At 57.5% G+C, this 20130-nt stretch overlaps 14 protein-coding genes across 14 annotated transcripts; 2 read left to right on the top strand and 12 right to left on the bottom strand.

The window, feature by feature from the left end:
* Nucleotides 1–298: 298 nt before the first annotated feature.
* PHYSODRAFT_500786 (hypothetical protein) lies at nt 299–2001 on the bottom strand (the record flags this gene model as incomplete). Its single annotated transcript, XM_009528949.1, has 4 exons — nt 299–985; nt 1070–1274; nt 1320–1611; nt 1662–2001. The coding sequence occupies 4 exons, from the start codon at nt 1999–2001 to the stop codon at nt 299–301; spliced, it is 1524 nt and encodes a 507-aa protein (XP_009527244.1).
* Nucleotides 2002–2558: 557 nt separating this feature from the next.
* Nucleotides 2559–4931, bottom strand: PHYSODRAFT_346310 (hypothetical protein; the record flags this gene model as incomplete). Its single annotated transcript, XM_009528948.1, has 1 exon — nt 2559–4931. The coding sequence occupies one exon, from the start codon at nt 4929–4931 to the stop codon at nt 2697–2699; it is 2235 nt and encodes a 744-aa protein (XP_009527243.1). The 3' UTR covers nt 2559–2696.
* A 676-nt stretch (nt 4932–5607) lies between these two features.
* PHYSODRAFT_503020 (hypothetical protein) lies at nt 5608–7590 on the bottom strand (the record flags this gene model as incomplete). Its single annotated transcript, XM_009528947.1, has 1 exon — nt 5608–7590. The coding sequence occupies one exon, from the start codon at nt 7588–7590 to the stop codon at nt 5608–5610; it is 1983 nt and encodes a 660-aa protein (XP_009527242.1).
* Nucleotides 7591–7935: 345 nt separating this feature from the next.
* Nucleotides 7936–9799, bottom strand: PHYSODRAFT_351322 (hypothetical protein; the record flags this gene model as incomplete). The annotated part of the gene is made up of 4 exons (XM_009528946.1): nt 7936–7985; nt 8066–8400; nt 8472–8695; nt 8792–9799. The coding sequence occupies 4 exons, from the start codon at nt 9797–9799 to the stop codon at nt 7936–7938; spliced, it is 1617 nt and encodes a 538-aa protein (XP_009527241.1).
* A 175-nt stretch (nt 9800–9974) lies between these two features.
* On the bottom strand, nt 9975–10543 carry PHYSODRAFT_498244 (hypothetical protein; the record flags this gene model as incomplete). Its single annotated transcript, XM_009528945.1, has 3 exons — nt 9975–10058; nt 10141–10164; nt 10244–10543. The coding sequence occupies 3 exons, from the start codon at nt 10541–10543 to the stop codon at nt 9975–9977; spliced, it is 408 nt and encodes a 135-aa protein (XP_009527240.1).
* Nucleotides 10544–10683: 140 nt separating this feature from the next.
* On the top strand, nt 10684–11930 carry PHYSODRAFT_360634 (hypothetical protein; the record flags this gene model as incomplete). The annotated part of the gene is made up of 2 exons (XM_009528944.1): nt 10684–11757; nt 11925–11930. Exons 1-2 carry the CDS (start codon nt 10693–10695, stop codon nt 11928–11930), a joined length of 1071 nt encoding a protein of 356 aa, XP_009527239.1. The 5' UTR covers nt 10684–10692.
* Nucleotides 11931–12071: 141 nt separating this feature from the next.
* Nucleotides 12072–13882, bottom strand: PHYSODRAFT_315149 (hypothetical protein; the record flags this gene model as incomplete). The annotated part of the gene is made up of 4 exons (XM_009528943.1): nt 12072–12623; nt 12653–12884; nt 12913–13458; nt 13488–13882. 4 exons carry the CDS (start codon nt 13880–13882, stop codon nt 12072–12074), a joined length of 1725 nt encoding a protein of 574 aa, XP_009527238.1.
* A 383-nt stretch (nt 13883–14265) lies between these two features.
* On the bottom strand, nt 14266–14787 carry PHYSODRAFT_261320 (hypothetical protein; the record flags this gene model as incomplete). The annotated part of the gene is made up of 1 exon (XM_009528942.1): nt 14266–14787. One exon carries the CDS (start codon nt 14785–14787, stop codon nt 14266–14268), a length of 522 nt encoding a protein of 173 aa, XP_009527237.1.
* Nucleotides 14788–15514: 727 nt separating this feature from the next.
* On the bottom strand, nt 15515–16522 carry PHYSODRAFT_315148 (hypothetical protein; the record flags this gene model as incomplete). The annotated part of the gene is made up of 3 exons (XM_009528941.1): nt 15515–15571; nt 15830–15983; nt 16014–16522. The coding sequence occupies 3 exons, from the start codon at nt 16520–16522 to the stop codon at nt 15515–15517; spliced, it is 720 nt and encodes a 239-aa protein (XP_009527236.1).
* Nucleotides 16523–16618: 96 nt separating this feature from the next.
* PHYSODRAFT_500852 (hypothetical protein) lies at nt 16619–17146 on the bottom strand (the record flags this gene model as incomplete). Its single annotated transcript, XM_009528940.1, has 1 exon — nt 16619–17146. A coding segment is annotated over one exon (528 nt), but the record flags the coding sequence as incomplete, so codon positions are not given.
* A 395-nt stretch (nt 17147–17541) lies between these two features.
* PHYSODRAFT_332024 (hypothetical protein) lies at nt 17542–18415 on the top strand (the record flags this gene model as incomplete). Its single annotated transcript, XM_009528939.1, has 3 exons — nt 17542–17553; nt 17703–18094; nt 18142–18415. 3 exons carry the CDS (start codon nt 17542–17544, stop codon nt 18413–18415), a joined length of 678 nt encoding a protein of 225 aa, XP_009527234.1.
* A 222-nt stretch (nt 18416–18637) lies between these two features.
* PHYSODRAFT_501561 (hypothetical protein) lies at nt 18638–18970 on the bottom strand (the record flags this gene model as incomplete). Its single annotated transcript, XM_009528938.1, has 1 exon — nt 18638–18970. The coding sequence occupies one exon, from the start codon at nt 18968–18970 to the stop codon at nt 18638–18640; it is 333 nt and encodes a 110-aa protein (XP_009527233.1).
* A 180-nt stretch (nt 18971–19150) lies between these two features.
* PHYSODRAFT_421714 (hypothetical protein) lies at nt 19151–19327 on the bottom strand (the record flags this gene model as incomplete). The annotated part of the gene is made up of 1 exon (XM_009528937.1): nt 19151–19327. A coding segment is annotated over one exon (177 nt), but the record flags the coding sequence as incomplete, so codon positions are not given.
* An 82-nt stretch (nt 19328–19409) lies between these two features.
* PHYSODRAFT_501902 (hypothetical protein) lies at nt 19410–19718 on the bottom strand (the record flags this gene model as incomplete). Its single annotated transcript, XM_009528936.1, has 1 exon — nt 19410–19718. A coding segment is annotated over one exon (309 nt), but the record flags the coding sequence as incomplete, so codon positions are not given.
* Nucleotides 19719–20130: the final 412 nt, after the last annotated feature.

Here is a 20130-nt window from a genome sequence, read left to right as displayed (position 1 = left end):
GTCAGCTTTGTGGCCCAAGTCTCGAAAAGTCTGCGCTTGCGTCCTTTTGTACGGTGTCGTGCCGGATCATGGAGAACGGGGGGCAGCGGTGATATCATTTACTGGTGCTGCATTTGTTCGATGTCTCACAAGTAAACCTACACTAACTTATCGTAAACGGTTTTAGGTGAGTAAACCAACGAATAATGAATATGGTCAATGCCGAAGATAAGCTTAGATCAAGTGCTACACACAGATACGAAAGTGAACTTGTCTTTTCAAAAGCAGAGCAGCACGTCAAATCCAGTTGCTACCAATCTTAAGGCTCCATCACTGGCGTGAACACGTCGAAGAAGCTCTCCCCAAGCCAATACGCCGTCAAGTTCGAGTACAACGCGTCGCCCTCCTCCCAGTTCACAGCATCGTTCACATCACCAGAGCCCGAGTACTTCGCCACCGACGGATACGGATAAGCCGGACGCGTGCGGTAGAGCGTGCTGGACGACCCGGACGTCGAGCTGGAGCCGCTCTCCTCCGTGGACGTCATGATCTCGTGTGGAGCCGATCCAGCCTCCACCCAGTCCAACATCGGGGTCAGCAGGTCAAACGACGTCATGCCTTCGCCGCTTCCACAGTGCCACACACCGGGGAAGAGGTACATGCGGTTGAAGTCCTGGTCGGCGTCAGCGCCCATGTTGTCGATCAGCTTCTCGTGATACTGGATCGTCGTGCGCGGAGAAATGTGCTGGTCAGCCCAGCCGTGCCAGAGAATCAACTTGCCTCCAGCCTCACGGAAGGCGGAGAGGTCGGGGCTCACAGAGTCGAGGAACGGGTGGTGCGGCTTGAGCAGTTCAATGGTCGAATTGGCAAACACCAAGTCCTGTAGTGTGTAGTTTGCTCCAGGGGCATCCTTGAAGATGAGGTAGCGAAGCGTTGACAGAGCCATCGCCTCGCTTGGAACGCTCCCTCCATCGGTGGCGAGCACTCCAACGTCGATCCATCCGTTCTCAGAGCCGAACTGCATCTCACCAACGGTCAAGTGCTCGCCGCTGGCCTCGTCGATAGGACCAGAGTAGAAGTTGATGGCCACGTGGGTCTCAGCCGCGGTGAGGCATGTGGAATTGTCGGCGTCGTCAGCGCATTGAATTGTACGAGGATCAAACGAACAGATGCGAGGGTCAGTGGGGAGACCGTCCTCCACGCCGTCCAGGGAATTGCATGCAGCCACCACGCCATCGTGAAGAATAGGAACTCGCGACGGGTTCAAGATGGGCTCGTTGTTCTCGTCCAGGTTACTCAAAGCGTCCCAAGCGTGGTGGAAGCTGTTCTGGAACTGGAACAGGAACGCAGGGGCACCAGCCACGATGCCGTTGAAGTCTTCCGGATAGCGGAGTGCCGACATGACAGCCTCGCGGCCGCCGTCCGAGCACCCGTTGAAGTACGCGTACTTCTGCTCCTGGCCGTAGTACTGCTTGATGAGCGTCTTGGCGACCTCTGCAGTGCTGTGCACGGCCAAGTAGGCGAAGTCGATGAAGGCGTCTTCGTTTAATGCGAAGGACCCATCGGTGGTGCCGTCCATGTCGGTTGTCGCCATCGCAAAGTGTCCATTCTCGTATTGGTCGGAGCCCTCCGCTGCTACGACCGAGAGAGAGAGACCATCGACGGGCCACACAACCCGTCACAACCTGCTTGCAGATAGCGTTGCGTCCAGGTCGAAATGGGCAGCTGCATCATCCACTTAGCCTGTGGGGGCAGGTAGCCTTCCACGTAGCAATAGGACACGCCGTCCACCTCCGTTTCAGTCGCCTCCGTGATGTTGGTGCCGGCGCCACCGATGGACGTGAGATCCACGGACAAGAGATCCGAGCCAGAGTCGGAGCTCTTGGTCGAAGAGGCCGTTGTTTGCGACGAAGTCTCGGTAGTCGAGGTGCCGGTGGAAGTGGCATCTGCACACTCGTCCGCGAAGACGGTGCACTGCGCGAGCAATGTCGCTACGATGAGAGACGCGTAGAAGACCTTCATGGGCTGGGCTCTCGTGCTGGTGTTGCTTGATCTTCTGGTGCGCGATGCAAGGAGAAAGGAAGAATGAACCGGGCTCCATATTGGCTCAACAGGACTGCTCGCGCGCGTGCCATCGATGAGCGAGGCCTTAGCGCGCCGGTCGTAGCAGGGAACTGTGCGCACCCACGGGGTCAACCAAGCATGCTGCAACCACGTACATGTACGTGAAGGCACGCCCGGCGCAAAATCAGTTCGAGTTCATCACACTCAAGCGAGTTGAGCCCCGTGCACTTCTCTCTTTGATTCGAGGCTTGAATCAGCGGGCTGCGCGAAGATAGTTTTCTTTGAGAGGGGATCGATGACTTTGCTGCTGGTGCTCGGTGTCTCGTTGCAGTCACGTGTACATGTACTTGATTCTTGCGCTTTTTGGCCTGCACAACGCGTTGAGCTTGAAGTCGGTTGATGTTCATCCGATTGGCGAAAGATGATGAATTGGACACTATGATCAACCTTGGTGCAATTCTTGATCTGTCATTCGCAAAGTACGCAAATCGAGTCAAACTCACAACACTATCCTTGCATGAACGAACCTCTCACGACTGTATGACTTTTAGGAAGCTAAAGACTGCAAATGAAAACAAACGCTACCGTTGAGAGGGTCAATCTAAAAGAGGAGGGACCTGCGGGCCACCCACCTGCTCTACCATGCGCATAGTTTACTCGTCGGCAGCCTTGGTCTCCTCCAGCTCCTTGAACATGGCGATGGCCTCCTCGAGGGTCTTGGTACCCGTCACCTTGTTGTCGCGCGTGCGGATGTTCACCGAGCGTGTCTCCTTCTCGTGGGCGCCCACCACAAGGATGAAGTTGTAGTGAGCCATCTGGCCCTCGCGGATCTTCTTGTTCAGCGTCTTGCCCGTGTCATCGATGTCCACGTCGAAGCCGGCGCGGAACATAGCGTCCTTGACCTCGTAACCGTAGTCCACGAAGGCAGCGCCCACCGTGACGATGAGGACCTGGCGGGGCGACAGCCAGAAGGGGAACTTGCCGGCGTAGTGCTCCACCAGCACGGCGACAAATCGCTCCAGCGAGCCGTAGATGGCACGGTGGATAATCACCGGGCGCTTGAAGTTGTCCGCGTCGTCCGTGCGGTACTTCAGGTTGAAGCGGATGGGCAGCTGGAAGTCGAGCTGCACCGTGGCGCACTGGTGCTGGCGCTTTAGCGCATCCGTGATCATGATGTCGATCTTGGGGCCGTAGAAAGCGCCGTCACCGGGGTTGACCACCCACTTGCCGGCACCCACGAACTCGTCCAGAGCCTCGGCGAGCTGCGACTCAGCACGCTCCCACTGATCCAGCTCGCCCATGGCCTTCTCGGGGCGCGTCGACAGCTCCAGGTTGAACTCAATGCCGAAGACGTCGTACACGTACTTCATGAAGGACAGGAAGTCCAGCACCTCCTTCTTGATCTGGTCGTCACGGCAGAAAATATGGGCATCGTCCTGCTGGAAGCGACGCACACGCGTCAGACCCGTCAGGGCACCGCTCAGCTCGTTGCGGTGCAGCACGCCGCAGTCCGCGTAACGGATGGGCAGCTCACGGTACGAGCGCTGGCGGAAGTCGAACATGAGCGAGGCGGCGGGGCAGTTCATGGGCTTGAGCGCGTACTCTTGGCCCTCCACGTCGAACACGAACATGTTCTCCTTGTAGTGCTTGGCGTGGCCCGAGATGTTCCAGAGCTCCATGTTGAAGATGTTAGGCGTGATCACCTCCGTGTATCCGCGCGCGCGGTACTGCTCCCGGATGAACTTGAGCAGCTTGAAGTAGATGGCCGAGCCGTGCGGCAGCCAGAAGCCGCTGCCGGGGCTCAGCGAGTGGAAGAAGAAGAGCTCCTCGCTCACGCCGAGACGACGGTGGTCGCGCTTGGCGGCCTCAGCCTGGAAGTGCTTCCACTCTTTCATCTTGTTCTTGTCCGGGAACGAGATACCGTAGACGCGCTGCAGCGTGTCGTTGGTGGTCTTGCCCAGCCAGTGCGAGCTCGAGGCGCGCGTGACGGCCAGCGCCTTGATCTTGCCCGTGTGGGGCACGTGCGGGCCGCGGCACAGGTCGATGAGCGGGCCGCAGCGGTAGGCCGTGGTCTTGCCGCCGTCCGGGATCTTGGTCGAGATGATCTGCGTCTTGAAGACGTTGTCGGCGAACATCTCGAGGGCCTCCTCCTTGGTGAGCACGATGCGCTCGAACTTCTGCTTGTCCTTGACCACCTTCTGGCAGGCCTTCTCGATGACGCTCAGGTCGCTCTCGGGGACCGTCTCGGTGCCCATGTACGAGTCGTAGTAGAAGCCGCCCTCGACGGGGGGGCCGATGGTCAGGTGCGCGCCCTTGAGCGTCTCGAGGCTCTCGCCCAGGATGTGCGCGCTCGAGTGCCAGAAGACCATGCGGCCCTCCTGGTCGTCGAACTTGAGCAGCTCGAGCTTGCAGTCGCCGATGAGCGGGCGGAACACGTCCCAGAGCTCGGACGAGTCGGCCACGGCGCCGCAGCAGGCCTCGCCGGCCTTGTCGCTGGCCTCGTTGCCGTCCACGTCGGCGGCCGTGACGCTGAACGGGTCCTCGGGCTTGCCGCGGTACGTCACGCGGGCCACGACGACCTGGTCGGCCAGGCCCTGCGAGATCTCGAGCGCCACGTCCAGGGGCGTCGTCTGCCAGGCCACGCCCTCCTTCACGGCGCCGTCGGGCAGCGTGATCTTGATGGGCGTCTGCTTGGCGGCCAGCGCCTCGAGCTGCGCCTTCTGGCCGGCCATGATGCGGTCGTACACGGCCACGCGCGCCGCCACGAAGGGCGGGTTGGGCGTCAGCGTGAACGGGCCGCCGATCTTGGCCTCGCTGGCCGCGCCCGTCACCTTGGGGCCGCTCTCCTTGGTCAGGCGCGTCTGCACGCGCGCGGGCTCGCTGCTCATGCTGCTCGCTCTCTCTCTCTCTCTCTCTCTCTCTTGGGCTCTGGGTGGGGGACGGCGCAAAAGCGGAAATGCCCAGCAGCGACTGGATCGCACAGCGGGTGTACCTGGCGGGAGCTCGCAACAGAGCTACAATATAGGTTTTGACAGGTTTGAGTGTGGGTCATACCCTTTGTAGAGAAGGACCGTGGAATTTTCGACCACGTACAGTTTACGTGCGCAAGTTGGACCTATGTGTTCGCATTTGGTTCTAGAGGTACTGGAGGACTGGTGCAATTTCAGAGCGGCCGCCACGTACACACGTCATGTAAGCGAAAAGAAGCGAGCGGGCCAAGCGATGTCCCAAGGGGGCAGACCTCCAGCAATCACGGAGACGAAGGAGCTTGGCCCCACCAGGAGAAGTTTCCAAGCAGAAATGCTGGGGCCGCGTGCGTGGCGCGGCGTGGCTTTCATTCAGTCTATCATTCTCTACAGAGCCCAACACCGGGCAAAGCGAAGTGAAGGTCAATCGGAATCCGCGGCCAACAAGACTGTGGGTCGTCGTTGGGTGCTGCTTGGGAGGGGAGGCAGGCAGGCGGGTGCTTGCTGCAGCCACACTGGCCGCCCGTCCGTGTCGTTGCGATTGTCTTCTTCTTCCTATGTACTGGCGTGGGGTCTGGACGTTTGCTGGTCGACTGCACTACAGCGACGCGAGCGCGAGCTGAGCCTGGAGCTGGCGGACCTTCTCCTTCAGCTGCAGGTTCTCGCTGCGCACGCCCGCGAGCTCCGAGTGTGCCGAGCGCAGCTCACCGTTGAGCTCCTCCTGCAGCGACTGGAACGACGCCAACGTGTCGAACATCTTCTCGCGCCGGGCCTCCAGCTCGAGCACGCGCGCGCGCAGCTGCTCTTTGTCCATGGCTTCCGTGATGATCCGCGTGAAGATGCTGAAGATGTCCGACTCATCTGTGTAGTTGCACAAACACAACACGTTAGCACGTAGATCAGAGCACAATAAGGCACTGGCGATTGGAGTGGCCAAGTGGGGACACGCACCATTCGCGTAGTCGTTGTCGACGATGTTGACAAGGTAGTACGTGTCGAAGATGTGCTGGATAACCTCGCGAGAGCGCGAGTCCGCAGGGTAGGCCGACGCCCACTGCGTCTGCCACAGCTCGAACGCCTCGTCCTTCCAGGCAGCGAACGAGTCCGAGTCCACAACCGTTGGCTGCACGATCTCAGTGCCGGGGAAGACCCCCCACGTGACGGCCGTGACACTGTGCAACGGAGTGTTGCGGTGCTCGTCGCCTTTGCGGTTGAGCGCGTGGAAGGACAGCTGCGGGTAGTCGCGGCGCATGACCTTCACGAGGTGGGCCATCTTCTCGGGGGAAACGAAGAACTCCACGTAAGCCTTCTGGAACACCACGCCGTCGTCACCACCCCAGCCGACGGACGGGTCGCTGGAGGGAGCGCCGTTCACGCGCGGCTGACTGTTAATGGTCAAGAAGCCGTTCGAGTTGAGCCACTGGAGGTTCTCGCGGATGGCAGCACTCTCGAGCGACAGCGCCTGCTCGCACCACGGCAGCTGCTTCACGTGGCCGTCAATGAAGCGAACGAACACGTTCCACACATCCTGCTCAGTCTGCGGGGTGCCCCACAGGTCAGCGCGCTGGAGCTTCGGGCGCTTGAAGGCGAGGTAGTACTCCGACAGCTCTCCGTAGGCCGGACTCGTGCGGTCTCCCCATCGTCCGTTGGGGAACTCGTCCCACGCCGCAGTACGCGCGATGTAACTAGCTTGGCGGTTGGACCAGAAAATGGGGCGCACCTGTTCACCTTCAGCCGTCGACCGTTGCAGCGTGGACTGCCACGGCAACTCGCGCTGGTTGCGCGCGGGGAGCATCTTGAGGCCCTCCAGCACCTGCGTCACGGTCGTGGCCAGGTTCATCGTGTAGAAGTGCAGCGAGTTGACGCCAGCCGCCAGCAGGCGCTGGCACGTCTCCACCGCAAGCTGCGTGCCGTAGCGGCGCACCGCGGCATCGTCGTTCTTGATGGCGTCCAGGGCAGTGAGCACGCTCTCGGGCACGCGGGTCTTGCACCAGCTCGTGAACTTGCAGAAGGAGCTGTAGTTCTGGATCGGCAGGTAGCCGGGCAGGATGGGGATGGTGATGCCGGCGTCCTTGCAGTCCCCGATCCACTGGATCATGTTGTCCACGTCGAAGAAGAACTGCGTGATGATGAAGTCTGCTCCGGCGTCCTGCTTGGCCTTGAGGCGCTGCAGGTCCAGCGCGCGCGCCTCGTTGGAGGGCGGCAGGTCCGGGTGGTTCCACGACTCGGTGTGCACCTCCGCGTAGCCCGCGCAGGCGATGCAGAAGTAGTCACCGTGCTCCTCGCGGATGAGCTTGATGAGGTCCACGGCGTTGCTGAGCCCGCCCTCCACGGGCGCCCAGCGCTCGGCGCCGATGGGCGGGTCTCCGCGCAGCGCCAGGATGTTGCGGATGCCGGCGGCGCGCGCGTTCTTGAGGATGCGCTTGAGCTGCTCCGTGGGCAAGTGGCACGTGAGGTGCAGCAGTACGTCCAGCTGGAACTCGTTCTGGATGTGGGCGCCGATGCGCAGCCACAGCGCCTCGTCCTTGAAGGCCGAGCGCCACGTGAGCGTCACGAACGTCGGCTGCAGCGCCAGCCCCATCTCCTCCACGCGCGTCAGCAGGTTGAACACGCCCGCGTTCGTCTTGGCGGGGAAGAACTCGAAGGACACGGTGGGGCGCGCAGACGCGTCGTCCGCGCGCGCCGCGTACGCGCTGCCGATCGACTCGATGATCTTGCCCATGGGCTCCCTTCCCTGTCAAACGCGTAAATGGCTTGCAGCCACCGCCCTGCACCGAGAGAAAGTGGCGCGAAGGTTGCGTGAGTATTTGACATGTGGTGTGGTGGACACCACGCACAACATCGCATATGTTGAAGCTGTTTGCGCTCGTATTTTGTGTTGGCGTTGCTATCCGTCGTAGTTGCAGATGAAGCTGTTGCTTGTTAGCTAGAACAATACATTACCAAACTGGTCATGCAGCAGCATCTGTAGCGAATCTATGGGGGCGCCAAGCATGCGAGGGTAATGTCAGCCACCATGGTATCCTAAAAACTCACAGGCACGACAACTCACTCACCTGATAGTTCGTAGACTGACGAGATCTTGCTGTCGAAGAAGACGTACATCTCGCGGTGCGAAGTCTCCGACTTCTTGGCGAGCACCCAGCCAGCGTGGCGCGTGCGGATGCAGATTTCGCGGTTGCCTGCGCTCGAACACCGGTGTAACTCGGCGTGCAATTCGTTGACTATCGCCATCGTGGAAGATGGAAAGTAGTGCGCCAGCAACTTTGCAGGCACCGGGAAGAGATCGTCGTCCTTGCTTTTGAGCAGCCGCGGCACCTGTTGCATTCTGAACGCCAGGTTGACGCGGTTGATGTACAGGAAAGGCGGCATCGGATGAATGTTTGGCGCACTACAAGAGCATTGGCATGTTAGTCTCAGTCAAAATATTCCATAACATCCACAAGCAATAGGGATGCATACTTCTTCTTGGGGGCGAAGGTGGCGTTGTATCGCGAGAAAACGAGCTCAGCCAGGCTCTGAAACCGCTGCTGGCCGTCAAGATAATTTTCCAAACGCTCAAGGGTGCCGGCATGGATGCCTTTCGAGTCTGTTTCAGTTGCACCGACCATCATCGCCTCGGTACGCAAGACAATAACCATCGTGAGGTCCGCTTCGTGCCACACCACAACTCGATGACCTGCTCTCTGCTCGATATCAACATTGGGATCGTGACTGGAAGAGATTGAAGCATCGAGCGGAAAGATAAACGGACTCCATACTGCCTCTGTTTCACTGGGTACCCCCGTTTCAGGTATCCTGGCTCGGTTTGCAAGTTGTAGCTTGGAAAAGCAGCCATTCTTCAGCAATAGCCCAGCGTTGCGGAAGGCGATGGAGCGAGCTCGCGCCTTGATGGCACTTTTCGAGCTGCTCGGGCTTGCCCCGGTACTCCGCGGTGGGGCTAACCGTGACGATGCCGCGGGTGAATGCGACGGTGACCCAAACGGTGAAGAGTCAGCGGCAAGAGTAGAGGAGGTGGGAGCTCCACCTGATAAAGGCGGCACTCCTGAAAAAAATGTTGATAATGAGACCGGGTGTTGCTTATGCAGTGACCGGGCTGCTCGGCGCAAGTGAGGCGGTCCGTCTTGTGAGTGAGCGACTGCGTCGCATTCCGCATACGAGAGCTTACTTGACCAAACAGGGAGGAAAGTGTCATCGTACGCGTTGGACATCCACAGTTGAGAGCTATCCGTATCCGGCGTGTTTCGTGAGTATGGTTCATCAAAAGCTTGGGCGTCATCACGAAGCATGGTCATCCCGCGCTCTTCGCGAAGTCGAAGGAAGTTATACAGCATGTGCATTGTAGTGGTTTCCATAGAGCTCCACAAAAGATTCCCCTTGAAAAACAGCGCCGCTTCCTCAGTGCTTGTATCTGAAAGCTCCAATTCGGCTTGTAGACCGTTGACGAAGGTCTGAAGCGCCAGAAACGTGGGCTGATCCATCGGGAAGTAGCCAAGACCCTGCAGCTCGGAGAACCCACTCGCCCCGCGAACATCCAGGGCTTGCAGCAACGTGGGGAAGAAATCGGCACACTTTTTCTGAAGTCTCGCTGCTGGAGACCGAGCTAACAACAGCTCGAGTTTTGCTTCCACTGCTTGCGCTTCTTCTAGTAGCTGCGTCATCGCAGCAGTGCTCTCTGTTCCGCCCTCGTCGGGAGCACCAAACGACTGGTTATGGGAATGTGAATCGAGTGCAATGCGAAGCTTCCGCAATCGTTTTCGCGTCGCAGCAATGTCCATCAGGAGATCCATCCCGTCCATGTACTTCCGCATCTCCAACGGGACCTCACCCTTGTCGGGTGCGTTGTCAAAACCTGCACCTTGTCGCGCAGGTGCAGGAGAAAGTAAGCGCAGATTGCTACAAACAGAGATAGCATCGAGTTATCACTGACAATTGTCATGGGTAACAAAATGCAGTGCAGCATTCTCACCTGTCGATGCTCCCGTGGAACAGTCGGAACATGCCGTACATCTCTCGGAGCAGAGCTTTATACCCCGGCCCGTGGTCTTTCTGCCCGCGCGAAAGCAGGAAAACAGTTAGCACTATGGCACTATACACACTCCAGACAGCAACTTGTTGGGGCGGTACACACCATTTCAACTGTCGGATGCACACCCTGCAGCAGAAGCGCACAAACTGTCAGCCCCTCAACTTCACCAACTCCAACATCGTCCAGGGTAGGGTATCCACCCTACCAGCGCCATGAAGATCTGCGGCTCCACCTCGAGGACGAAGAACCTCCTCCTGGACAGCGTCACGCTCGCCCACTCCGGCGTCCACTGGGCGGCGCTCGTCTCGGCCTCGTCGTCTTGGCTGCGGCGGCGCAGCATCCGCACGAACGTCAGCAGTCCCTGCGCCAGGTGCAGCCGCTGCAGCAGCCTCTCCTCCCCGTGGTGCCCGTCCTCCTCCTGCGCGTACAGTACGCGCGCGCAGAGCTCGTCTTCCGCCGCCTGCTCGTCGTCCGAGCCCAGCGCCTCGTGCCACAGCAGCAGCATCTTCAAACAGGAAATGGGCATCGAATTGGGCTCTACTGTATCCATAAGACCCATTAATCCATTGTGTTCACTTGACTAAAGTATGGGTAGCACCAAATCATGTACTCAAATTTCCATGGCCATCACTTCCGAAGCAGACCGAGACTATAATGGGCAAGAAGCGCGTGGACCGAGGCCCGCCGTCGCGCAAGGAGCGCGGCCGCGGCAAAGGGGCGGGCGCCGCGCCTGCGCGCGGAGAGGAGGAGAGCGAGACGAACTTCCGGCGCCGCGCGTTCCCCGTGACGCTGCGCATGTGGGACTTCCAGCAGTGCGACTCGAAGCGCTGCACGGGGCGCAAGCTCTGCCGCCTGGGCTACATCAAGAGCATGAAGCCGGGCGCGCACTTCCGCGGGCTCGTGCTGTCCCCCGCGGGCGAGAGCATCGTGTCCCCGGCCGACAGGGGCATCGTGGAGGGCACGGGCATCTCGGTGATCGACTGCAGCTGGGCCAAGGTGCAGGAGCTGCCCTACAAGCAGCTGCGCTCGGGCGTGCACCGCCTGCTGCCGTTCCTCGTGGCCGCCAACTCGGTCAACTACGGCCGGCCGCACAAGCTCTCGTGCGCCGAGGCCATCGCCGCCACGCTCTACATCGTGGGGCTCAAGGACGAGGCCGTGCAGCTCATGGACGAGTTCTCGTGGGGCGCCGAGTTCCTCAAGATCAACGCCGACTGCCTCGAGGCCTACGCGGCCTGCGAGGACAGCGCCCAAGTGGTGGCGGCCCAGGAGGCCTACTTGGCGGCCTGCCAGGCGGAGAACGAGCAGCGGCTGCAGCGCATGATGCTGCCCAGTCTGGAGAGCGACGATGACGTCGACGAAGAAGAGAGCGAAGAGGAGGAGGAACCGGAGCTCGACCGCTTCGGGAACATCATCCCTCGCGAGAAGCCCGCGGCTGTGGTAGCTGAGGAAGAGGCTGCTGCTGAGGAGGAGGAGGAAGAGGAGGCGCCGACCAAGGAGCAGCAACTCTACAAGAGCAAGACGTACGCGTATCAAAGCGAGCAGCCCGACTCGGACGAGGAGATGGCCAGCTTGACCAAGAACTTGCACGTGGCAGCGGACTCGGTCAAGAAGACCCACGAGATGCGCGAGGAGATGCGGAATGCCCGTGCTCTTGATGGGGACAAGGAGACCTACGCCTTCTCTTCCATGGAGGACGTGCACCAGCAGCAGGTGGCGACGGTGTGTCTAGAGCGAACCGCCGTGGCTGTGTCTGGCGATGCAGTGCTGCAGATGCCCGAGTCAGTTTACCACCAGTGGGCCAAGGATTCCGAGAAGCAGCCGTCGAACGAGGACTCAAAGCCTTAACGCTAGTAGAGAGGACTGCGCGCGTGTGCTTCTGTTGGTAGGCCTAGAGAGGGCACCACAGGTGTGTTCCTGCTTTTCAGGGTGTAAGACAATGTATACAGACTGGCTAACGGGGTCTTTCATTTGCTTCTAGCACATGCCTAGGGAACTAATCCAGCGACTCTACTGCTAGGCTCCAGCGTTAGAAGTTATGCCTTCGTCGGCGTGTATGGGTTGAAGACGTCCTCGCCCAGCCAGGAGCGGGTCTTCTTCGTGTAAAGCGGCTTGCCCTTCTCGAAGTTCGCAGCGTCGTTCACGTCGCCCGTGCCCTTGTATTTGGCCACTGCGGGGTACGGATACACGGGGCGAGTCACGGTCGTAGCTGCCGATCCGGATCCAGACGCTTCCGTCTGCAGCATGCGCCTCGAAGGGGGGCCCGAGGGGGGCTTTCCACTGCCGGATTCCGACTTGGCCCATTGGCCGAACTTGCTCTCGCCGGTGTTGGTTGGTGTGCTTGTTTCAATGGCGCCAGGGGCAGTGTTGGACTCCACCCACTCGAGCATGGGGGTCACGAGGTCGATAGCGGAGGGGCCCTCACCATTTCCGCAGTGATACACACCAGGTAGCAGGTACAGACGCTCGAACTCGTTCAGTGTGGCCTCGCCCATGTGCTTCTGCAAGGCTTCGTGGTAGGCGATCGTCGTTCGCGGGGAAATGTGCGGGTCGGCCCAGCCGTGCCACAGAATGAGCTTGCCGCCAGCCTTGTGGAATTCGAGAGGTCGGAGCTCACGGCGTCGAGCAGGTGGTGACGCGATCGCAGCAGGTCGATGGTGGAGTTGGCGAACTTGAAGTCGCTCAGGGTGTAGTTGTCGCCCGGGTACTCCTCAAAGATCAGGTACTTGATGGCGGCAAGCGCAGTGTTGGTGCTCATGATGTCGCCGTCGTACGTTTCGGACACGAAGACACCGGACCACGCCAGCTCCGAGCCGTACTGCTCTTCTCCGACCGTCAGGTATTTGCGACTGTGCGCGTCCACGGGTCAGCCTCCACTTCAGCTGAGGTGAGGCACGGCACGTGGAGTTGTCAGTGGCGTCTTTCGCGCACTGAATCGTCGACGGGTCAAAGTCGCAGAGTCTCGGGTCCGATAGCAAGCCGTCTTCGATGCCGTCCAGCGAGTCGCATGCTTTGATAACAGCATCGTGAAGAATCGAAGCTCGGTCAGCGATGACAACGCGGTTTCCTTCGTCGTCAGTGTTGCTAACCGAAAGCCAACCGTGGTGGAAACTGTTCTGGAACGTGAAGAGCATGGCGGGCGCCCCGGCAATGATTCCGTCGAAGTCGTCCGGATAGCGGATCGCCTCCATGACAGCCTCGCGGCCACCGTCCGAGCAACCGTTGAAGTACGAGTACGCCGCCTCCTGATCGTGGTAGGCCTGGATGAGCTTCTTGGCCGTCTGCGCGGTCTGGTGGACAGCCTGATGCGCGAAAGCCGCACGTTTCTCCTCGTTGAGACCGAACTCTCCGTCGGATCCGCCCGCCATGTCCGTGGATGCCAGCACAAACTCGCCGTTGGTGACCTCGACAGATCCGTCCGAGCTCCCGGCTGTAGGCTGATCTGGCCACACAGCCCTCCGCACCCGACTTGCATGTACCGCTGCGTCCAATTCGCAACGGGAAGCATGACCTGCCAGCCAGCAGTGGACGTGAATTCACCTTCGACCGAGCAGTAGGTGATGCCGTTACTGTCGGTCTCTTTGGCAGTGGTGACGTTGCCGCCAATAGCGGTCATGTCGACGGCCAACAGATCCGAGCATGCCGCCACAGGCGCCACGGGTGCCAGACTCGTTGGCTCGGTGGACTGTTGAACGGTTGACGACGATGTCTGCGTGGTGGGAGATGTCGTCTTCGTGGCCGCAGTGGTTTTCAGGCTCAAGTCGGACTTGAAGTCGATCGCGATCGCGACAGCGAGGGTAGCCGCAGTGAGCACCAACGTGGCCGCAGAAGCTCGGTGGAGTTTCATTCTTTCCTGTCTTCCCACTGGGAAGTTCCCAGACGAGCTGCGCTTGAGACGTAAATTCAGGAATAACGAGGATTGAACGAAGATTGAACGAAGATTGAAGCCGTTATGAACGAACAGCACTCTACCGGCACGGTGCCGCGACTATCCTTCGCAAATCCAACGATTAATGAACACGACCAGAGCACGGTTGCTGCCATGCGGTACTGTGTACACTGTACTGTACACTGTACGCTGTGCACTGACTTTTTAGCGTAAGCCCCTTCGTGTTCGTGTTGATGCCACCAATCTGCGCTGAATTCGAAATGCTGAAGTCGGGCGCTCAATCACGAACGCCCGGCTCCTTTCATCTAGAACCCAACTGTCAAGCCGTTGGGTCGTTACAGTTAGTGCATTTGCATTGCAGCCTTTGCTGAGCCACTTTGAAGCAAGAGCATGGCATCTCGCACGTTTTGCAGCTCAAGTAGACTGGCCGAGGCGTCTTCGAGCAGTTTACCCAACTGGTCGTGTAATTCGCATCGCTCAACCTTCCACTGCTGCTTCACGGCTTCGATTTCAGCCGCCATCTCCATGCTGAGCATTCTCAATAGCACGGTTACGATTCCTTGAATGCGCTCGAGGTCGTCCACCTTCTTTCGATGGTGTATCAAGCGCTGGAAGACGTTCTTGCTGTGGTAGTTCTCCAGACATTTCAGGAAGTCGAGCACGACGTTCTTGTACTTTGCCAGTGCGCCATTCGCTGCATTCCGATTCCGCATTTCCACCGCCTGGATCGCCTCGTAGACGACTTTCACCTGCGTTAGAACGCGCTTGGAGCTTCTCTGGCTGTCGTTCATTCCTGACCAGCGCTGCTGTATCGCATTGAGCACCCGCGCCCTGCTACTAAAGCCCGAGTCGAGCTTCAGCATCGTCGAGCTACCAATCAGTTCGCTCGCAAGTCTCTTGTGAATATGTTTCTGCAGGTGCTGTACGAGTCGACTTGTAGATTGAGAAGTGAGGAGCGTACTGGACGCTCACCTACCATTATCGCACGACCTCCTGCCGTCCTGGTTTAAATGTCGGAAAATGAGGCAGTCCACGCGCACGTGAGTGTCACGCCATGTCGCGCGCACAGTAACGAGCTCAATGGTCCTGCGCCCGTAGTTATAGCGAGTAGTAATGAGCTGCTTGTGTTGCTTACATTTACTTTTGCCAGGCCAAGCTGACCAGTTCCAGCTTACATTTAAATCTATATCGTCGCCCTGCGGATTTATTTGCGCGTTCTTGCAGGAATACTTCGTCAAATACCAATCACTCGGCGCGAGTTGCGTTTCAGCCTGATGTTACGGTCTCAAATTTTTCAAAATCTCTGGTAGTGAAAGAGTTCACTCTTTCACTACCATTACCCTTAAAAGAATCCGCTCATGTCCGCTCTTCAAAGGTGTTAGCCAAGTGCTTCAGTACAATCTACTGGCTGCACGCATCCCCACTTCAAGCGAAATAGAATATCGCTCGTAGAACGCATCAAATTTATTCCGTCGCTTTATTCGAGTATCGAGGTGATTTCCCATTCAATGGTACATCTGCTGTATTTTGGTGTGACTCAAAGAAATGTGCAGCAAGTCGAGCATCCAAAATGTTCCTCTGCTGGGTTCATCAATCGTCGTAGTGGAGCTTTAGAGAGGAATATACGCTCTCGTGAGTTGCGTAAAGCTGCTGAACCAGAGATTCATTCTGCCAAGGATCCATTGCCCCATCATGCTGCTCCACATTTACCATTCTCGGGGATTTTGAATCGTTGCATGTCTCCTCTTCAGAACTCATGAAGTCCATTAGTCTCACAATAACCCGAGAAAGGGAGAGTCGTTTATCAGGATCGGTCATGGTCATTTCGGCCACGAGTGTGTAAGTTTCAGCGCTCATTTTGGATGGCTTGTCAGGCATTTCTCCTCGCAGGAGTCTGTCGCGCACAGTATCATCATCCAGCTGCCCAAACGGCGGTTCACCGCTCAGAGCCTCGATGATGCACATCGCGAGTGAGTAAATAACGGACGCGAAAGTGCGCCTTCCTGTCAAACACTCCGGCGCTTGCCATCGTACTGCTCCTGATTTCAGACGGGAAGGCCTTGATCAATTTTTCGTCACCGCCCCCAACCCGCAAATCTTTGCGTGGCCTTCGGAATCGACTCGGATAGTGGTCAGCTTGAGATTCCCGTGCAAAACCTTCTTGTTGTGAGCATACCGGAGACCAAGTGCCGTTTCGTACAGCAATCGCCACATACTTCCAGCGTTAGTCGAGTCCGCGAGATATCCAGCCACGTTGTACTTCACCTCCTCGTAGATAACTAACGGCGGGGAGCTCAGGTGCGAAACACCTAACATCTTGGCGACGTGTAGATGGTCAAGTCCGTGCCATCGAGTAGTGTATCGCTGAAACCTTTCATTTGTTTGCAGACTTTCTCCAGTACCGTCATTCAGACACATGACGACCACGTCGGTACCGTTGCAGGCTCCGAGGTGCAACGATCCAAACGATGCACGGCTACAGGGTTTTGGCTCATACGTGACCTCTGTATCGGGCAGAAACCATTCGGGCAAGTCCAGCTTCCTGGGCAACGGTGTTTCCGAAAGCGCGGAGAAAATCTGAGTCTCGATCATCTGCATTTCCTTGGACTGCCACTTGCTGTTCGACATCTGAAGGCTGGTCAGCGTGCGGGACAATTCATCGTGCAGGTGCTTTTTCGCTGCCCCCTGCGAGTTCTGGTACGAATACAACAAGGAAAGAATCTTGTGCATCGTTTCGCGGTACCCTAGTATCTCCTTTCGAATGATCGAAGTGTCGGCCGACAGTTTTGCCAGTTCCCGTCTTTGCTCGCGCTGTTCGTCCTCGAATCGGAGTTTCAAGCTGGCCACCATGTCCGCGGTCCCCAAGTTAAGCATCCGAAACAGCATCTCCACATCGCTCTGGATCCTCTCGAGCTTGCTGGGCAGCTTGCATCGCTCTTTGAGTTTTTCCAGCCCTTTCTTGTCTTGGTGGCGCTCCAAAAACTCGGTGAAGTCCATCAAAACGCCCACGTACTTCGTGATGGCTTTGCTACATGTAGACGGAATCCGCTGTCGGCTCTGCAGTTTCATGATCTCGTCGAATATGTCGTGCAGCTGCATACTGATGCGCTTGCAGGCATTCTTGCTGTCGTGTATTTTAACACAGATCTCCTTGATCTTCACGAGGACTTCCCCCACAGCACCGAATCCAGGCACGACAAGGTCAGGCAGCGTCGCGACCATGCCAGACGAGTGATGAGGCCGACGTGGGGTCACGCAGCTACGTACTGTAGTCGGAGTCCGGCAGCCTTCTGGGGGTTGACGCGTGACTTGGGAAAATGGGTGGAAAACAACCTGATCGTCAAGCACAGCGCACGGGGTTCCTTACATATTTTCTCTCTCGCCGGGAAAATTACTTGGATCTGGAAGGCAGTCTGCCGTGGACACATGCGGTCAATATGGTACTGTACGTTAAAAACGCAGAGCCTCTATCGTTGCTAACAGCTTCGGACGGCGTTACTACAACATAAGCGCAACATCACGACAGCTCTTGCGGCAACACAATAGCTGTCAGGCAACACAACAGGCACCACAAGAAGCAACATGAAATGGAGCCAGCCGTAATTTTCTGTCGATATATGACGGCAAATGTAAAAGTTACCCATTACATTCGCGAAATATTCTAGAGGAGAAGACAACACGACCAGCGACTGTCATCGCTTCCTTTCGCCAGACTCACGAAGGCGCCGCCACTACCTTTCGGTTCTGATAATGTATCTATGCCGCGCGCGCCTGCAAGGACCTCTTGTCGTTCAAGATCCCCGAGCTGCTTTGGGTGTTCACTGCCGCCAAGACCGACGTGATTCTCGACGACCGCGAAGTGAAGACCGATCATACGCAACAGCGCGCTCAAGGGTGTGGCTGTGAGCTGCCGCAGCTGATTCCCTCCTTGGCGACCACAAGGCGAAATTGGAGCAGCGGCTGGAGCTCGTGCGCGGACCAGCCGACCTCGCTGATGCTGCGCGGGCTGCAGCGCATCACGTGTCCGGTGGCGCTGGAGCTCGTGACCACCAACGTCGTGGCGGGCAAGCTCCCGCTGCTCTTTCAGTGCAGCGCGCTGCTGGAGAAGCCGGCGTACTACGGCGGATCCGCCGTCACCTTCGTGCTCATCGTGTCGTTCACTGCCATGCTGTACACCGGCTTTTCCTGCTGCTGGCGTTTCGGCTGCACTGCGCCAGCATGCCCGCGCCTTGGGTCTTCGGCGTGAACGCCATCCTTACCATGACCTTCGACAACATGCGCTATCGCGACGCGCTGGATGTTGTGCGCTGCACGCTGACTGAGGCGGACTTCCTGCATGGCCACAAAGAGGTCGTGGTTGTGACCTCGATTGGACCGGACAGCGCGTTCTTCAAGGGATACATGTACAATCCAGATCCGAAGTCGAAGGAACGCCAGCCACCATTATACACAAGAGCCAATGTGCAACTGAAACCGTGGGGTTACGTCTAAGCCAATGCGCATATTCATCATAGACTAGCTTACATCAATAAATGTTACTGTGGTCTTTATGTCGTGATCGTTGCAATGAGCTCGATGTCGGTTGACTGGACAGCTTTAGCGACCTTGTTTGACGTTGTACTCTCGTCAGGCTGCATGAGAATCATCCACATGACGCGTAGACGCATGACAGCAACATCATCCCGTGAAATAACAGCTCGCACGAAACGAGAGCTATCCTTCAAAATGGCGTACGCCTGAGCGATACACAGCACACCACGTATCCCAAGCTGCTTTCACCGCGCGCTGTACGCTCCGAAGCGATTCCATGCCGCGATAAAATTCCTCCTCCAATCCAGCCATCACCACAGCATCCCATCGTGGAGGTACGCTGGAGGCCGGCAGCTTCTCAAACTTATGCACATACTGCGCAATGTACATCAGATGCTGGCACGGCAAGCTGTAGCTGCTGTCGAAGAGGCACGAACACGACCAGCGGAAGTCGTTGCAGCGATGCGTGTTTCCCCGAGAAGTCAGTTCCCATTCACCCACCTCCCGTCCCCGCATAGAGCAAGACGTGCTCGCCGAAAATACCATGTAGTAGTCCCACTGGCGTCTGACGTGAGCTAGCATGGTATCACCCAGGCGCCCCGCCACAAGCGACAGGTAGTCCGGAACGCTACCCGGTGCCCGAGATGATGCAGATGTCCTGCGCATTGCACTGAGCATACTGTGGGCAATTGTTGTTTGGTGAGCAAGTAGCCCACTAATAGTCACCTCCAATCGCGGCTTCTTTCCAATCAACAGCTTCACCTGATTCCAGTTCGACTCAATCCGGTTCGTAGTCGTATTGCCCGCAGTGAAAAACTTTCCCCTGGCGTGATTCGCCCACATATCGATACACGACGCCCACTTCGCCTCAAAATACTCCAATAGGTCGGGACACTCGTCTCCACAAGTTTTAGTGAAGGTGGACCGCTTGGCGTCAAATGCCGACTGGGTGTTACTATATGGCAAATCCAAGCAACACACGTAGCAACACAGGACAAGCAACACACAGAACAACATAAAGAGAAACACAGTCAGCAACATAATTCAAGAAATCCCATAGCAACATCCAACTAATCAGTAAATTAGATTTGCGAATGCAGATTTCCATGGCGTCCCGTTGGTTCATGCTCAGGTTGAACTTTGCTCTTGCACAAACCTTGCGCCAGTATGTCAGCGCGTGGAACTGACATAGGACGACTTTGGCATCTGGAAACGCCCGATCCAGCACTCGCCACTCCATAAAGTCCTTATTAATCACAACGGTCTACATTGTTTTCCAAGCAGGGTTGTTGCGCTTGAAAAACTCAACAATCTGCGTTGTCGTCGGTGCTTTTTGATCGAGCGACAGGAAGTCGACAACAGGAATCCCCCTTCCTGTGGCTGAGATCACAACCAGACTGCCTATGATACACACAGTTAAATACACACCGCCGATCATACAAAATAATACTGTGATGTTCTCACCCAAGTGGTACCCCATGTTATTCGTGTCATGGGTCCAATCTATCACCAAGTTGTCCCCCCGCTGCTCAAAGCAGGCTTTTGCAGAGCTGTCTGCATGGCAATAACGCAGCTAATGCCCATCTGATCTTGGACAAGCAGAACCTCATTCTCCGCGTCCGCAGCGGCGAAGCTATCTAATATGACTTTGGTCCGTTCCAACGTGGTGCTCCCCA

Source organism: Phytophthora sojae, assembly GCF_000149755.1.
Source record: "Phytophthora sojae unplaced genomic scaffold PHYSOscaffold_4, whole genome shotgun sequence".
Taxonomy (NCBI): Eukaryota; Oomycota; class Peronosporomycetes; order Peronosporales; family Peronosporaceae; genus Phytophthora; species Phytophthora sojae.
The sequence above is the reverse complement of the archived record's forward strand: the minus strand, read 5'-3'. Positions and strand labels throughout refer to the sequence as shown.